General features: G+C 45.8%; 1 protein-coding gene across 6 annotated transcripts in view; it reads right to left on the bottom strand.

Moving 5' to 3' along the window:
* Positions 1-4273: 4273 nt before the first annotated feature.
* The window catches only part of prpf4bb (pre-mRNA processing factor 4Bb), a 71817-nt gene continuing 58203 nt past the window's right edge, over positions 4274-17887 (bottom strand). Inside the window, exons 13-20 of one of the 6 annotated variants that reach the window (XR_013548338.1) lie at positions 16726-16877; positions 15418-15504; positions 11185-11955; positions 10085-10132; positions 9591-9655; positions 7628-7761; positions 7249-7302; positions 4274-4612 (exon numbers count right to left, since the gene is read on the bottom strand). Coding sequence is in view for 1 of the 6 variants with exons in the window: in XM_078413908.1 (XP_078270034.1) it covers positions 11752-11955; positions 15418-15504; positions 16726-16877 (443 nt within the window). In the remaining 5 variants the exon portion in view is untranslated. Of the gene's footprint in view, positions 4613-7248; positions 7303-7627; positions 7762-9590; positions 9656-10084; positions 10133-11047; positions 11956-15417; positions 15505-16725; positions 16878-17887 lie in introns of those variants that run through there. The other 5 variants (XR_013548342.1, XR_013548344.1, XR_013548346.1 and 2 more) reach the window with 5 other exon arrangements.

The raw sequence follows: 17887 nt of genomic DNA on the forward strand, positions 1-17887 counted from the left end.
GTACTCCAGGTGCGGTCTCACTAGGGCCCTGTACAACTGCAGAAGGACCTCTTTGCTCCTATACTCAACTCCTCTTGTTATGAAGGCCAACATTCCATTGGCTTTCTCCACTGCCTGCTGTACCTGCATGCTTCCTTTCAGTGACTGATGCACTAAGACACCCAGATCTCATTGTACATCCACTTTTCCTAACCTGACACCTTTCAGATAATAATCTGCCTTCCATTCTAAGCACCAAAGTGGATAACCTCACACTTATCCACATTAAACTGCATCTGCCATGCATCCGCCCACTCACACAACCTGTCCAAGTCTTAGTTTAGAGATAGAGCGCGGAAACAGGCCCTTCAGCCCATCAGGTCCGCGCCAAAGAGCGATCCCTGCACCTTAACCCTATCCTACACAAGCTAGGGCCAATTTTACATTAACACCGATCAGCCCAAATATTATGACCTGATGATCCAAAACATTATGACCACCTGCCTAATATGCTGTTGGTCCTCCGTGTGCAGCCCCATACGCAGCAGGGTGCGATGCACTGTGTATTGTGACACATTCCTCCCGTGACCACCATCAACATTTTCTGTGGCTTGTGCCACAGTAGACCTTCTGTCGGTTCGGACCAGACGGGATAGCGGTACTGGCTCGAAGGGCCGAATGGCCTCCTTCTGCACTTGTTGAGCAAAGGGGACTATGGAGGCATGAGGGAGGAGCTGGCCAAAGTTGACTGGAAAGAGACCCAAGCAGGGATGATGATGGAAAAACAATGGCAGGTATTTCTGGGAATAATCCAGAAGATGCAGAATCAGTACATTCCAAAGAGGAAGAAAGATTCTAAGGGGAGTAAGAGGCGGCCGCGGCTGACAAGGGAAGTCAAGGACAGTATAAAAATAAAGGAGAAGTATAACATAGCAAAGATGAGTGGGAAGCCAGAGGATTGGGAAACTTTTAAAGAGCAACAGAAGATAACTAAAAAGGCAATACGGGGAGAAAAGATGAGGAACGAAGGTAAGCTAGCCAAGAATTTAAAGGAGGATAGTAAATGCTTCTTTAGGTATTTGAAGAGGAAAAACGTAGTTAAGACAAATGTGAGTCCCTTGAAGACAGAAGCAGGGGAATTTATAATGGCGAACAAAGAAATGGCAGATGAGTTGAACAGTTACTTTGGTTCTGTCTTCACTAAGGAAGACACAATCTCCCAAATGTACTAGAAACAGAGGATCTAGGGTGACGGAGGAACTGAAGGTAATTCACATTAGTCAGGAAATGGTGTTGGGTGGACTGATGGGACTGAAGGCTGATAAACCCCCAGGGCCTGATGGTCTGCATCCCAGGGTACTTAAGGAGGTGGCTCTAGAAATCGTGGACGCATTCAAGAGACAGTTAGATAGAGCTCTTAAGGATAGCGGAGTTAAGGGTTATGGGGGAGAAGGCAGGAACGGGGTACTGATTGAGAATGATCAGCCATGATCACATTGAATGGCGGTGCAGGCTCAAAGGGCTGAATGGCCTCCTCCTGCACCTATTGTCTAGTGGTGATCATTTTCCAATGTTCCATAGTTCCTGTGAATTGGAGGGTAGCTAATGTTATCCCACTTGTCATGAGAGGAGGGTGAGAGAGAGCGGGGAATTATGGGCGGGAGGCTGATGATAAATGCCCAGGGCCTGATGCCTTGTCGAGGCAGCCAGCGTGAGGTGTGGATGGAGTCGATGGGAGGGAGTCGATGGAACTCAAGAGTGGTGAATCTGTGGAATTCTCTGCTGCAGAAGGCAGTGGAGGCCAAGTCTCTGGATGCATTCAAGGGAGCTGGATTGAGCTCTTAAGGATAGCGGAGTCAGGGGGTATGGGGAGAAGGCAGGAACGGGGTACTGATTGAGAATGATCAGCCATGATCACATTGAATGGCGGTGCTGGCTCGAAGGGCCGAATAGCCTCCTCCTGCACCTATTGTCTATTGATTGGAGGGTAGCTAATGTTGTCCCACGTCATGAGAGGGGGGTGAGAGAGCGGCCCCGCACTCAACCTCTCTCATACCCCCCCCTCTTGTCTTGAATGTCCCCCTGAATCACCCCTCTCGTCTTGAATGTCCCTCTGAATCACCCCTCTCTTGTCTTGAATGTCCCCCTGAATCACCCCTCTCTTGTCTTGAAAGTCCCCCTGAATCACCTCTCGTCTTGAAAGTCCCCCTGAATCACCCCTCTTGTCTTGAATGTCCCCCTCAATCACCCCTCTTGTCTTGAATGTCCCCCTCAATCACCCCTTTTGTCTTGAATGTCCCCCTGAATCACTCTTCTCTTGTCTTGAATGTCCCCCTGAATCACCCCTCATCTTGAATGTTCCCCTGAATCACCCCTCTTGTCTTGAATCAAGTCACCACAATTCACTCCTCCTGTTCCCACACCGAGACGCACCAGATTTTTACGGCGTTACTAGTCAAGTTTATTTGTCACATACACCTTCCTCTTTTTAAAAATATATATATATATTATATGTTGGGAAATAAAGATGAATTTTAATACTTTGCCAGTAAAGATTGATGAGTGGTTCACAACAAGCAATGGGTTTTCCACAATGCTTCAAAGTCCTGAATAAGTCTCAATGAAAGAAAAATTAATCTCGTGAAGGGGCCTGGATAGAGTGGATTTAGTTTAGAGATAGAGGGCGGAAACAGGCCCTTCGGCCCATCAGGGCCGCGCCGACCAGCGATCCCTGCACTTTAATCCTATCCTACACACGCTAGGGCCAATTTTATATTAACATCGATCAGCCAAAACATCATGACCGGATGAGCCAAAGCATTATGACCACCTGCCTAATATGCTGTTGGTCCTCCGTGTGCAGCCCCATACGCAGCAGGGTGCGATGCACTGTGTATTGTGACACATTCCTCCCGTGACCACCATTAACATTTTCTGTGACTTGTGCCACAGTCGACCTTCTGTCGGTTCGGACCAGACGGGATAGCCTTCGTTGCCCTCGCGCATCGATGAGCCTTGGGCGCCCAACACCCTGTCTGTCGCCGGTTTGTAGTTTGTCCCTCCTCGGACCACTGTCGGTAGGTACTCACCACTGCTGACTGGGAGCACCCCACAAGCCTTGCCGTTTCCAAGATGCTCTGACCCAGTCATCTGGCCATAACAATTTGGCCCTTGTCAAAGTGGCTCAGGTCTTTACTCCTGCCCATTTCTCCTGCATCCAACACATCAACTTCAAGAACTGACTGTTCACTTGCTGCCTAATATATCCCACCCCTTGACAGGTGCCATTGTGACAAGATAATCAATGTTATTCACTTCGCCTGTCAGTGGTCATAATGTTTTGACTGATCGGTGTATGTCTTCAAGTTTGCAAAATCCTGTTCAATCTCTGCCATCTCACTTCAAGCCGCTGCCCTCTAGTTTTAGAATCCTCTACTCTTGGGAAAAGGTGTGAGCAATCACTGATTATCCATTCATAAGGACTGACGGGTTTAAAAAAAAATCAGCGACCATTTTGTGGCACAGTGGTAGAGTTGCTGCCTCACAGCGCCAGAGACCCGAGTTCCATCCTGACTATGGGTGGTGCCTGTACGGAGTTTGTACGTTCTCCCGCGTGTATTCTCCGGGTGCTCCGATTTACATAGAAACATAGACAATACATGCAGGAGGCCATTTGGCCCTTCCAGCCAGCACCGCCATTCATTGTGATTATGGCTGATCATCCACAATCAGTAACCCGTGCCTGCCTTCTCCCCATATCCCTTGATTCCACTAGCCCCATGAGCTCTATCTAACTCTCTTTTAAATTCATCCAGTGAATTGGCCTCCACTGCCCTCTGTGGCAAAGAATTCCACGAATTCACAACTCTCTGGGTGAAAAAGTTTCTTCTCACCTCAGTTTTACACGTCCTCCCCTTTATACTTAGACTGTGGCCCCTGGTTCTGGACTCCCCCAACATTGGGAACAGTTTTCCTGCATCCAGCTTGTCCAGTCCGTTTCCTCCCACACTCCAAAGACGCACAGGTGTGTAGGTTATTTGGCTTCTGTAAAAAAATTGTAAATTGTCCCTGATGTGTGTCGGACATTGCTAGTGCGCGGGGATCGCTGGTCGGCGCGGTTTCGATGGGTCGAAGGGCCCATTTCCGCGCTGTATCTCTAAACTAAACTAAAATTTCAATTTGACTTTCGTTCAGTGATGTTTGAATCACCAGAGGAAGCAATCAAAGCCAAATCATTTTAACAGAAGCAATTTAATGAAAATTTTTGAAATGTCACAGCGTAGTATATTTACATGTTACAACTTGACAAAATGCACCCGTTTGTCGTTTATTCAATACCTGTAAAGAGTATTATAGTCCATTGTTTTGCATTTATAGCTTTCTCACAGCATTTAAGAATGATTAATACCCAGGATTAATGATTGGTTAAAATCTAGCACATTTACAATCTGGAAATATTTCAAACAAACAGCAATACAAATATACTGGGGTATAAATGTATTGGCAAATATTAGTGTAAAAAAACCACCATCTTCACTTTCATTGAATACTGAAGAAGTCTGAAGGCGGTAAGTTGTGACGAAGCTAAGATAATGAAGAGTCGTAGGTGGAGCAAATTTACAGTCGTCCCCACCTAAGAAACAAAACACAGGATAAGAGCAGTTTAACTCGACTCAAACACGCAAAAACAATCTTAACACAGAACAGTACAGCACAGAAACAGGCCCTTCGGCCCTCAATGCCTGTGCTGAACACGACGCCGAAGCTAATCTAATCTCCTCAGCATCCCTCGACATCTAAAAGCCGCTCAATCACCACTAGCACATCTGCCACCACCGCCTCTCCTGCAATGTGTGTGTGTATATACATCCTGCAATGTGTATATATACACACACACACATACTGAACTATTTTTTTCCTCTCTCGTTTATTATATTGTTTACAGTCTACTATGCTATTTACGGACTCTTGTGCTGCTGCAAGTAAGAATTTCATTGTTCTATCTGGGACATTTGACAATAAAAGACTCTTGACTCTTTTACGGAACGTAAAAGGAGCCACTCGCCACCCTCTGTGTACATTAAAATAAAACACTTGCCCCGAACATTCACCTTTAAACTTCCCCCCCCCCCCCCCCCCTCACCTCAAAGCTTTGCCCTCTAGTCTTTTGACATTTCCACGTTGTGAAAATGATTCCGACTGTCTTCCACCTTACCCACAACTCTCATCATTGTACACACTTCTACCAAGATCTCCCCCTCAGTCTCCAGGGAAAACAATCCAAGTTCTAATTTATGAATCACCTCTCAATTGACACCGTTTACGGATTGTCTGCCTAGACTGCCCCCAATAAAAGCGTCGTCTAGTACAATATTTCGGCAGGGATCTGGGAGTCAGATTTGGACATTGTCCGCTGTTATGGTTCCCACTTGCAGAATAATTGAGACAGCTTGTTATATCAGTTATAATTTTTTTCTCTCTGTATATTAAAGCTTTCACTTTTAATCTTAATCTGCTCAGCTGAAAGAATGCAACTAGTATAAAGTTAAACAAAATTCATCAAAGGTCAATCCACACTAGGTTTGCATAATTACAGATTTTAAAAACCTTTGCACTTTAGTCTTACACTGGAGATACAACGTGGAACCAGGCCCTACGGCCCACCGAGCCCGCGCAGACCAGCGATCACTAGCACCATCCTTACACACACTGTGGACAATTACATTTTTTTTTCAACCAAAGCCAATTAAACTTGTACGTCTTTGGAGTGTCGGAGGAAGCAGGAACACCCGGAGAAAACCCACGACGGGGAGAACGTACAAACTACGTAAAGACAACACCCGCAGTCAGGATCGAACACGGGTCTCGGGCGATGTCAGGCAGCAACTCTACCGCTGCACCACTGTGCCGCCCTTTGTTTTTCAGCCCACTGATCTTTATTCAAAATGTTTAGGTATTTTACATCTTTATATTTTATACTTCAACAAAGTAGGGACACTTTTTCCGTACAGTCTGAAGATGGGCCTCGACTCAAAACGTCACCTACTCATAATATAATAATATTCATTTATTGTCGTTGCAACAAGTACAACGAAATTAAAAAATAGCAATCCTGACGGTGGGTAAAAACATATATGCAATAAATGCAAAACAAATAAATACCAATATATTAAATACAAAAGTTTTAACAGTGTGACCTATTGCAGAAAGTAGTGTTCAGTTCTCGTATGGCCCTGGGGTAAAAACTGTTCTTGAGTCTGTCATGTTCCCCAGAGATGCTGCCTGACCCGCTGCGTTACTCCAGCACTTTGTGCCTTTCCTTGGTAAAGCAGCATCTGCAGTTCTCTTTTTCTACATTAGGATTTAAAAAAAAAAATTTGGGTCTTGGAAATTCAAAGACTTGAATGTCGAGTCCCTCAATCTTACAAGGAAGACGACAACTAAGAGGGAATAAATACATTTATTTACTAAGGTAAATTTTTTTAAAAAACCCCACCAAACCATTGATAGCTCATTTGAAACTGTAATCAATCTAGCAACCTTTCAGATGAGTCACAGAGCCATGCAGCAGAGAAACATGCTGACCAAGATGCCCAATCTATGCTAGTCCCACCTACCCGCCCATATATCCCTCTAAAACCTAAGGTAGACACACAATGCTGGAGTAACATGCAGGCCTCCTCCATTGTCAGAGTGAGGCCCAGCGCAAATTGGAGGAACAGCACCCCATATTTCGCTTGGGTAGTTTACCTCCCTGCGGCATGAACATTGACTTCTCCAGATATTCCCTGCTTTCCCTCTCTCTCTCCATCCCCTCCCCCTTCCCAGTTCTCCCACTAGTCTTCCCGTCTCCGACTACATCCTATCTTTGACCCGCCCCATCCCGACATCAGTCTGAAGAAGGGTCTCGACCCTTCTCTCCCGAGATGCTGCCTGTCCCACTGAGTTACTCCAGATTTGTGTGTCTACCTTTCGATTTGAACCAGCATCTGCAGTTTTTTTCTCCCCTCTAAAACCTTTCCCATCCACATACCTGTCCAAACACTGTTTATAGTACCTGCCCCAACTACCTCCTTCGGCAGCTCGTTCCACATACCCGCCACCCTTTTGAGTGAAAAACAAATCAAAGGAATACACTTGGCTCCCTGCCACATGAGATCTGGAGAAGGTGGTCTTATAAAGACACCGCTTCATTGAAAAGGCCCCAGGCCGACATGGTATTCTCGTTACTTAAAGTCACTGCAAATGATGTCTTTATTTGACAGAAACCTTAATTCAGTCTTCACGTTCTTGCAATATGTATCTCCTCCCTTCAGGTTCCACCTAAGAGACAGAGAACAAGTAAAGAAACACCTTGATCCCTTACGTTAATGTTTGTTTTGTTCTTTAAAAACAAAAATAAAAAGCCTGTGAAAGAATTTGCCGTAACAAGGAACTCTAAATAATTTTCTCCAGTAAATGCTTCAAGCTTCAAAGTTTAAACATCTTTGCATACATCACAAAACAGAGCCAAGCGAGGAATGCTTAGAAGTGCCGATTATTCAGTGTTTCATTTTCTTTTTTTTTAAAAACATAGGCAACAGTGGCAAAGAAACGGCAAGTTTCGTCTGGTTTGATATGCTTATCTAGGCATGCTGTCAGGAATGACCTTGTGAAGAGATGAAGCAGGCATCTCATTCAGAGCAGAACCATGGACCAGGTGACGTGACCTGCTGCCCTCCAGAGTGGTAACGCGCTCCCCTGTCTCTCTTTTTCTCTCTCTTTCTCTCTCTCTTTCTCTCTCTTTCTCAGCACCATCGAAGGAAGTAAGAAAACAGTACAAATCATTAGTCATTTTTGCAGGAACAGACGAAATGAAGCAGACTCCCAAATAGAACACAGAACAGAACAGCACAGCACAGGAACGGGCCCAGTGACCCATGATGTCCGTGCCGAACATGACATCAAGTTAAATTAATCTCCTCTACCTGCATGTAATCCATATGCCTATCTAAATGCCCTTTAAACGCCACTAATGTATCTGCCTCCACCACCACCACCACCCCTGGCAGCAAGTTCCAAACACCCAACACCCCTCTTCCCCGAACATCCTCCTTTAAATCTTGCCCTCAACACGGTAAATGGTATACCCTCTAGTCTTTGATATATCCACCCTGGGGATAAAGGTTCTGACTGTCCACCCGATCGACACCTCATCATTTTTTTGCAGTTCCATCAGGTCTCCCCTCAACCTCCGACGTTCTGGAGAATAAAAAAAATCCGAGTCTGTCCAACCTCTTTCCCTCTCCCCTGACTCTCAGTCTGAAGAAGGGCCTCCACCCGAAACATCACCTATTCCTTTTCTCCAGAGATGCTGCCTGACCTGCTGAGTTACTATTTGTGTCTCTCCCTGTAGCTGACACCTTCTTGTCCAGTAGGTAGCAATTAGTCTTTTCTAAATTGTGCTGACCTTTCGCTGAAACTGAGACCTTTTAATTGAGTATAACAACTTTTTTTTTAGAAAAAAGATCCTTGTGCAGTTAGCCTAGTCCTTAACTACACTGATATGGAGGAGAGACATTTAAAACCTGGTCAACTGCTTGCTTTTATTTCCTTGATAGTGTAAGTGGGCGGCTCACAGTAACTCAGGGCAAAAATGTGTTCACTGATTCGTGACGTTCATCTTACTTTATGATTTAATGTGTTCGAAAAGTCGTTGGATTTAAAACGCCACTTTTACACAGAAAATGGCACTTATTAAATGTTCAAGGGCTCGGAAAATAAGGTTTACAAAAATGGAGATCTGCTCAGCACGTTTTTTTTAGAAGTTTAGTTTAGAGATACGGCTCAGAAACAGGCCCTTCGGCCCACAGAGTCCGTGCCGACCTGCGATCCCCGCACACTAACACTATCCTACACACGCTGGGGACAATTTATAATTATACCAAGCCAATTAACCTGCAAACCTGTATGTGTTTGGAGTGTGGGAGGAAACCGGAGCTCCCAGAGAAAACCCATGCGGGTCACGGGGAGAACGTACAAACTGTGCCCAGATACGCACCCGTAGTCGGGATGGAACCCGGGTCTCTGGCGTTGTGATGCAACAACTCTACCGCTGCGCCACCAGGCCGCCCCTGCAGTCACCACTGTCGTTTAATGGTTGGATAGAGGATTAACCGCACATTGGGTATTTGGGAAGTAGATATCCTGCCCCAATGAATACTTTATTTACCGATATAGTCGTAGAATCGTATCGCATGGAAAAGGGCCATTCGGCCCAACTTGCCCACGCCAAGCAACATTCCCATCTACACTAGTCCCACCTGCCTGGGACTTTGCCCACATATCCCTCTAAACCCGTCCCATCCATGTACCTGTCCAACTTGTACGTTGGCGCAGCGGTAGAGTTGCTGCGTCACAACGCCAGAGACCCGGGTTCCATCCCGACCACGGTGCGTATCTGTGCGCAGATTGTACGTTCTCCCCGTGACCCGCGTGGGTTTTCTCCAGGAGCTCCGGTTTCCCCCCAGTTTCTCAATAAGTGGAACATTTAGCAAAAACCTCCAGCGTTCTGCACGTGACTTTACACCGAGGTAAATCGTGTGGTGGCCTGACCATATGCCCCAACTTACCTTCAAATGCAACAAAAGGCATTGTGCAACATAATCTAGCTCCTTCTCCAGTCAATGTTGTCAATCTGCAGGACATAATTAAACGCTAAGTTCTGACTGACTGGTCTTTTGATGGTTTAGTTTTAAGTGTCGATTATTTCAACAATAGGATATATTAAAAAAAATAATAGGTGCTTTTTATGTGCCGAGATTCGCAAAGGTTTGGTGCGAGGGTTTACTCAACCAAAGGGTACCTTACAAACACCTGGTAGATGAGGGAGGGGGTGGTGGGATTGGGGGGCGATGGGGTGGGAGAAGGTGGGGAAAGGCAACAGGCATTTAAAGACTCCCCCCCCCAATTGTGAAATCAAAATGGTGACGCACAGAGACGAAGGTTTTTTTGTTGTTGTACAGAACCACAACTCAAAATCATCGGAACTCATCTTAAATAAGAGAAAACGTTTTTTTAAAAACCCAAAATCAAATGTACAAAAGAAAGTTAAAGAAGCAATTACCGCTTTAAAAAGCAGCTGCTTTGCTCAAGAGTGGAAGGTAATATTTGCCTGTATTGAGACACAACATGATCACAAAATATTGAAACCAATGTACAGAACGCAGCAAAGGATAATCTTACTGTAAAACAATTTCTTAATTTTAATTTTTTTTTTAAAAATCCAAAAAAGTTTCATACTTTTAGACATCTACAAAGAAAATATAAAACCCCAATCTTTTTTTCCATTTTAATGACTAAATGAAACTGCTTCTGTTTATTAATGGACTATAGGTACAGGTTTTTACTAAGAAACAGAATTTGATGGCATTGACAAACTTCGACCACAATTCTATAACAACTTCAAATGGTTATAAACAGTACACTGAAGGTGCCAGACTCATCGAGCGCCCGAGCTCAGAACTCTAGATGTTGGCATCGTTTCCGCAGCAAACATTAGCAAATCCACAAGCTATTTTATATCTTAAGGCAGTCGCCAGGTTGTAAGGCAGTCTGAAGGGGACTCCTAAAGCCTCTTGTTCACAATCTGTGCAGTGAATGCTAATCTACCGCTACTGGACACAGAATCCTCCATTTTAGGCAACTGACCCATAATGAATACCCCCCCACCCCTACTTTCTCCTCCCCTCTATCTCCTATGCCCCTATCTGGAAGTGCATTCATTTCTCCCAACATCTTGCCCCCATTCCTCTCTCTTCACCCACTCTTCCCTCTGCCCCGATCTGGACGGCTACCTTATTCCTCCTACCACCCCTCTCCTCTGACTCCACATTGTACGTCCCTTCTCCCCTTGTGTCTTTTCATCTCTGGCCCTTTTTTAACTATCAACTCTCCCCCCCCCCCCCCCCCCCCCCCCAATCCCCTCCCCTTTAGCTGTATCCACCCATCACTCAACTGGCTTTGTTTCCCCTCCCATCCCCACCTTTGTCCAGGTTCCCTCCCCCCCTCCCTAGTACAATCGATCATAAGAAGGCGTCCCGACCCCGACCCCTGCACGTAAACGCTGCCTGGCCCCGCTGAGTTCCTCCAGCACTCTCCTTCCTCTCTGCGTCTGTTATCGGCTGCCCCCTCGTGGCTAGCGGTAAGGTTGATGGTTTAGCTTACCTTCAGTGTACTGAAAGTGGTACACAACCTGCTTTAGATGATGTGACCACCCTTCGAGCAGGCACAGACAGGCAGGGGGTCACACCCCTTCGGCAAGGGAATGCTGGCCTGCGTACACACCTAGGAAAATGTGAATATAAACATCATTTTTACCTCGGCCGCTGTTACAGAGAGACAAGGATGGGCTAAGCCTGCACAAAAACACAAACAAGGTGGGGTCTCGCCAACCCCAGAGCCAAATAGTCGCCCCCTCACACCCCCCCCCTCTCAAAATACCAATCGCCTGCTTACAAGATTTTAAAATAACTTTAATGAACAGTTTTTGTGCAGCCTTAGCAGTTAAACTACAGTGAAAGAATGAAGAAAACGCTCTGGAAAAAACAAATCAATATATTTACAGTGACTCGTATTCCTGTGAGAAGTAACATTTTTTCTTTTTAATTTAACTTCATGCATATTTCACGGTAAACATTGTGGTTCACACATACTAAAATACTTTTTTCTCTGACTTTCCCAGTCTTTTTTTTTTTGTTTTGTTTAATTGCTCAAACCCGTTCAATGCGCCGATTAAATCTTCTCCTGAATGAAGGTGTGCTGCAGGGCCTGGTTGATGCTGACTCGTTTGGCAGGGTCCAGCATGAGAATCTGCTCCAGCAAGTCCTTCAGCTGGTGAACCTTTTTCCGCTGATCTTCCGGCAAGCGCTGGCAGCCGATCATGTCCGCCAGCAGGTCCTTCGTGGAGTTTATAGTGCTCATCACAGTGACTTTCTCCTGAAAACAGAAACACAAACAGATGGAAACAGCAAAGAAAGAAGTCAATATATAAGAAAATAACTGCAGATGCTGGTACAAATCAAAGGTATTTATTCACAAAATGTTGGAGTAACTCAGCAGGTCAGGCAGCATCTGTGGAGAACATGGATAGGTAACGTTTCGGGTCGAGACCCTTCACACCCAAAACGTCACCCATTCCTTCTCTCCTGAGATGCTGCCTGACCTGCTGAGTTACTCCAGCATTTTGTGGAAAGAAAGAAGTCAATCTCTGATCAGACAGCACAGTCAAGAGTAGACACAGTGCTGGAGTAACTCAGCGGGTCAGGCAGCATCTCTGGAAAACACGGATAGGTGACGTTTCACAGAGTGCTGGAGTAACTCAGCGGGTCAGGCAGCATCTCTGGAAAACACGGATAGGTGACGTTTCACAGAGTGCTGGAGTAACTCAGTGGGTCAGGCAGCCTCTCTGGAGAACATGGATAGGTGACATTTCACAGAGTGCTGTAGTAACTCAGCGGGTCAGGCAGCCTCTCTGGAGAACATGGATGGGCGACGTTTCGGGTCGGAACCCTTTTTTAGACCTGGGTCTGAAGAAGGGTTTCGACCTGAAACGTCACCAATACCTTTCTCTCCTCCTCCCATGTCCCTGTAAGCATTGATACCCTTACTCATCAAGAATCTCCAAATGACTTAGCCACCACAGCCGTCTGTGGCAATGAATTCCAGATTCACCACACTATGACTAAAGAAATTCCTCCTCATTTCCTTTCGGAAAGGTGCGTCCTTTTATGCTGAGGTTTCTCAAATCTGTTTGCCAAGGTCCAGTATTTCGTATTAATTTAGTTTATTGTGATTGTCACTGGAACCAAGTTACAGTGAAAAGCTTTTTGTTGCGTGCTATCCAGTCAGTGGAAAGCCTATGCATGATTAGGGGTGGGCCATTTAGAACAGAGATGAGGAAAAACCTTTTCAGTCAGAGAGTTGTGAATCTGTGGAATTCTCTGCCTCAGAAGGCAGTGGAGGACAAGTCTGAATGCATTCAAGAGAGAGTTAGATAGAGCTCTTAATGATAGCGGAGTCAGGGGGTATGGGGAGAAGGCAGGAACGGGGTAGTGATTGTGGATGATCAGCCATGATCACGGTGAATGGCGTTGCTGGCGTGAAGGGCCAAATGGCCTCCTCCTGCACCTATTGTGTATTATCTATTACAAACAAGCCGTCCACAGATACATGATAAAGGGAATAATGTTAAGGAGAAAAACTGCAGATGCTGGTTTAAATCGAAGGTAGACACAAAATGCTGGAGTAACTCAGCGGGTTTAGTTAGTTGTTTAGTTTTGTTTAGGGATAAAGCATTGAAACAGGCCCTTCGGCCCATCGAGTCTGCGCTGACCAGTGATCCCTGCATACACACCATCCTACACACACTAGGGACAATTTTACACTTATACAGAAGCCAATTCGCCTACATTCCCGCACGTCTTTGGAGTGTGGGAGGAAACTGGAGCACCCGGAGAAAACCCACGCAGGTCACGGGGAGAACGTGCAGACTCCGTAGACAGCACCCGTGGTGAGGATGGAACCCGGGTCTCTGGCGCTGTGAGGCAGTGACTCTACCCGCTCCGCCGTTGTCCCTTGAAGACAGAAGCAGGGGAATTTATTATGGGGAACATACGAGTTAAACCGTTACTTTGGATCTGTCTTCACTGAGGAAGATACACACAATCTCCCAAATGTTCTAGGGGCCGGAGAACCTAGGGTGATGGAGGAACTGAAGGAAATCCACATTAGGCAGGAAATGGTTTTGGGTAGACTGATGGGACTGAAGGCTGATAAATCCCCAGGGCCTGATGGTCTGCATCCCAGGGTACTTAAGGAGGTGGTTCTAGAAATAGTGGAAGCATTGGAGATCATTTTTCAATGTTCTATAGTTTCAGGATCAGTTCCTGTGGATTGGAGGATAGCAAATGTTATCCCAATTTTTAAGAAAGGAGGGAGAGAGAAAACGGGTAATTATAGACCAGTTAGTCTGACATCAGTGGTGGGGAAGATGCTGGAGTCAATTATAAAAGACGAAATTGCTGAGCATTTGGATCGCAGTAACAGGATCATTCCGAGTCAGCATGGATTTACGAAGGGGAAATCATACTTGACAAATCTACTGGAATTTTTTGAGGATGTAACTAGGAAAATTGACAGGGGAGAGTCGGTGGATGTGGTGTACCTCGACTTTCAGAAAGCCTTCGACAAGGTCCCACATAGGAGATTAGTGGGCAAAATTAGAGCACATGGTATTGGGGGTAGGGTACTGACATGGATAGAAAATTGGTTGACAGACAGAAAGCAAAGAGTGGGGATAAATGGGTCCCTTTCGGAATGGCAGGCAGTGACCAGTGGGGTACCGCAAGGTTCGGTGTTGGGACCACAGCTATTTACGATATACATTAATGACTTAGATGAAGGGATTAAAAGTACCATTAGCAAATTTGCAGATGATACTAAGCTGGGGGGTAGTGTGAATTGTGAGGAAGATGCAATAAGGCTGCAGGGTGACTTGGACAGGTTGTGTGAGTGGGCGGATACATGGCAGATGCAGTTTAATGTAGATAAGTGTGAGGTTATTCACTTTGGAAGTAAGAATAGAAAGGCAGATTATTATCTGAATGGTGTCAAGTTAGGAAGAGGGGATGTTCAACGAGATCTGGGTGTCCTAGTGCATCAGTCACTGAAAGGAAGCATGCAGGTACAGCAGGCAGTGAAGAAAGCCAATGGAATGTTGGCCTTCATAACAAGAGGAGTTGAGTAAATGTGAGCAAAGAGGTCCTTCTACAGTTGTACCGGGCTCTGGTGAGACCGCACCTGGAGTACTGTGTGCAGTTTTGGTCTCCAAATTTGAGGAAGGATATTCTTGCTATTGAGGGCATGCAGCGTAGGTTCACTAGGTTAATTCCCGGAATGGCGGGACTGTCATATGTTGAAAGGCTGGAGCAATTAGGCTTGTATACACTGGAATTTAGAAGGATGAGGGGGGATCTTATTGAAACATATAAGATAATTAGGGGATTGGACACAGTAGAGGCAGGAAACATGTTCCCAATGTTGGGGGAGTCCAGAACAAGGGGCCACAGTTTAAGAATAAGGGGTAGGCCATTTAGAACTGAGATGAGGAAGAACTTTTTCAGTCAGAGAGTGGTGAAGGTGTGGAATTCTCTGCCTCAGAAGGCAGTGGAGGCCAGTTCGTTGGATGCTTTCGAGAGCTGGATAGAGCTCTTAAGGATAGCGGAGTGAGGGGGTATGGGGAGAAGGCAGGAACGGGGTACTGATTGAGAGTGATCAGCCATGATCGCATTGAATGGCGGTGCTGGCTCGAAGGGCTGAATGGCCTACTCTTGCACCTATTGTCTATTGTTGTGCTGCCCTGTGGAATGTAGAGTGCATATAGAAGCTGTAACCACTGACCCGTTCTGTCACTTTATCCACTTCAATGTACATGAAGTTCAGATTCTGATCAAAGTGCTGATCCTTGAAGACCCCTTTTCTGATCATCTGAAAGGTAAGAAACACATTTCACACGTCTTGATGCACAACTCTATCCCCGCAGAGAGACACAGATAGAAAGAGATACCGCTGGATAACTTGTGCAGACTGACCCGTTACAAATCACAGACCCTCACAGTGGACAGCAGGGTGCCAGGGAGCGTTGTAGAGCACACCGATCCAGGAGTGCAGCTACGCAGTTCCATCAAAGTGGCGTCATGGGTAGACCGGTCATAAGGTTATAAGCGATAGGAGCAGAATTAGGCCATTCAGCCCATCCAAGTCCTCGCCGCCTTTCAATCACGACTGATCTATCTCTCCGTCCTACCCCCATTCTCCTGCCTTCTCCCCATAACCCCTGACACCCGCACAGCCACAGAAGGCAATGGAGGCCAATTCACTGGATGTTTTCAAGAGAGAGTTAGATCTAGTTCTTAGGGCTAACGGAATCAAGGGATATGGGGAAAAAGCCGAAACGGGGTACTGATTTTGGATGATCAGCCACGGTCATGTTGTTGGTCCTTCAGGTTTGAAGATGACCATGACTTCACTTTCAATGTTATTATTTTGCCCGCTGATTGGGATCGCCGCCAGCCGCGGTGTGTACGCCGGCCGAGGTTGAAGTCATGACTTGCGCTTGACTTGGATTTAAGTGAGGGGGAGTTGTGCAGATAGTCGGCCTCACTCTCTCGTCCCGGCCTATCGGGCCCCAGCAGCAAGACGGCTGGGGACAGGTCAGGATGGTCAGAAGTGCCCTACGTATCTCACTCTGCCCTGTTTGCGCTCCACGACGCTTTGCTGGGACCGTCTTTCTGCCCGTTGATCCTTCTGGTAGTTTCCTCCGCGCAATCCGCCGAACCCAGGCTTCACGTGCTCGGTAGACACGCCCTAAAGCCCCTGGAACCAACGACTTGCCGGCTGTACTTGTGGCATGCACACAAGACAGCCACGGTCATATTGAATGGCCGAAGGGCCGAATGGCCTACTCCTGCACCTATTTCCGATGTTTCTATATGATTCTCCGAAAAAAATCAGACACACGAATAATTTTTTTAAACAAATTTCACCAAGATTTTTTTAACCATATTTTTTCAACTAATATTTTATAATCTGAGACAATAAACAAATCATCATGATAACATCTTGGGCAAATACAAATGATTTCTGCAAGTGGAGCTTCCCATGATCTAACGAGCGAGTAGAAATAACATTTGAAGATGATTTTCCTACCTTATTTGGCATTTTGCCCTTTAGGTCCATCATGAGTTTCAGCATGTGATTGTTGGTTTTGCCAGGAAAGAGGATCTTTCCAGTGTAGAGCTCATACAGGGTGCAACCAACAGACCACAAGTCTATGGCATAGTCATAAAGCTTCCCGATGACTGGAAGGGAGAGACAAGGTAAACTTTTGCGACACAAAAACGTTCATATTTCTAAGTCTTTGCTCAACTGAATTCACACCGTTAAAAGTTACAGATATATATATATATATATATATGAATGAAAAGATTTACGAGGATGTTGCCAGGACTAGAAGGTGTGAGCTATAGGGAGAGATTGAGCAGGCTGGGTCTCTATTCCCTGGAGCGCACGAGGTTGAGGGGAGATCTTATAAAGGTGTACAAAACCATGAGAGGAATAGATCGGGTAGATGCACAGAGTTCTTTTTTGTTTGATTGTGTGTGTTATTGCTTATTTTTATTGCTCTTGTTGTTGGACTGTGGGTAATCTTTCATTTCACTGCACATTTATGTGTATGTGACAAATAAACTTGACTTGACTTGAGTCTCTTCCCCAGAGTACAGGCATGTGAGTGAGGTCAAAAAAGAGGAAAAGAGCCGAGCGCTTGCACGAGGCGTACAACACGGGTAAAAAAAAATGGAGAATGTACACACAAATGTACAAGAGTTTCATGCCTCTTTTAGTGCATTTCACAGTAAAATTACACTAATAACATTTAAGTAAATTCGCACATTAATTGATAATCAGCCCAAAAAGGTGGTAATTGGCTTTTCTGCTGTGTTTTATATTTCAACCCCATCTTAATTAATTTAGTAATATAATCTTGCACTTAAATTTACTATTTACTCATGACAGTTCCACCACTGATTTTCTGGCACTCTTGGTTCCAGAGCTTTGCTGGTTTATCCAGCCGGCCAAGGAAGTCGCTCGGCGATGGGGATAGAAGTGCCGGCTCCAGCTGGGCTGGAGTTCCAGAGCCCCGGCCGCAGGTTGCAAATTCAACCCACCGATTGGCCATGGAAGTCCCGATGAGGTCGAGATTGGCTGCCTTGCCCAGCCTCGTTGCCACATTTTTGGGAAGACTTCCAGGGCGCGCGGGGGGGGGGGGGGGGGGGGGGGGGGGGTGGAGATTTCTCGCGGAACCCCTAGC

This window comes from Rhinoraja longicauda, chromosome 2, assembly GCF_053455715.1.
Source record: "Rhinoraja longicauda isolate Sanriku21f chromosome 2, sRhiLon1.1, whole genome shotgun sequence".
NCBI lineage: Eukaryota > Metazoa > Chordata > Chondrichthyes > Rajiformes > Arhynchobatidae > Rhinoraja > Rhinoraja longicauda.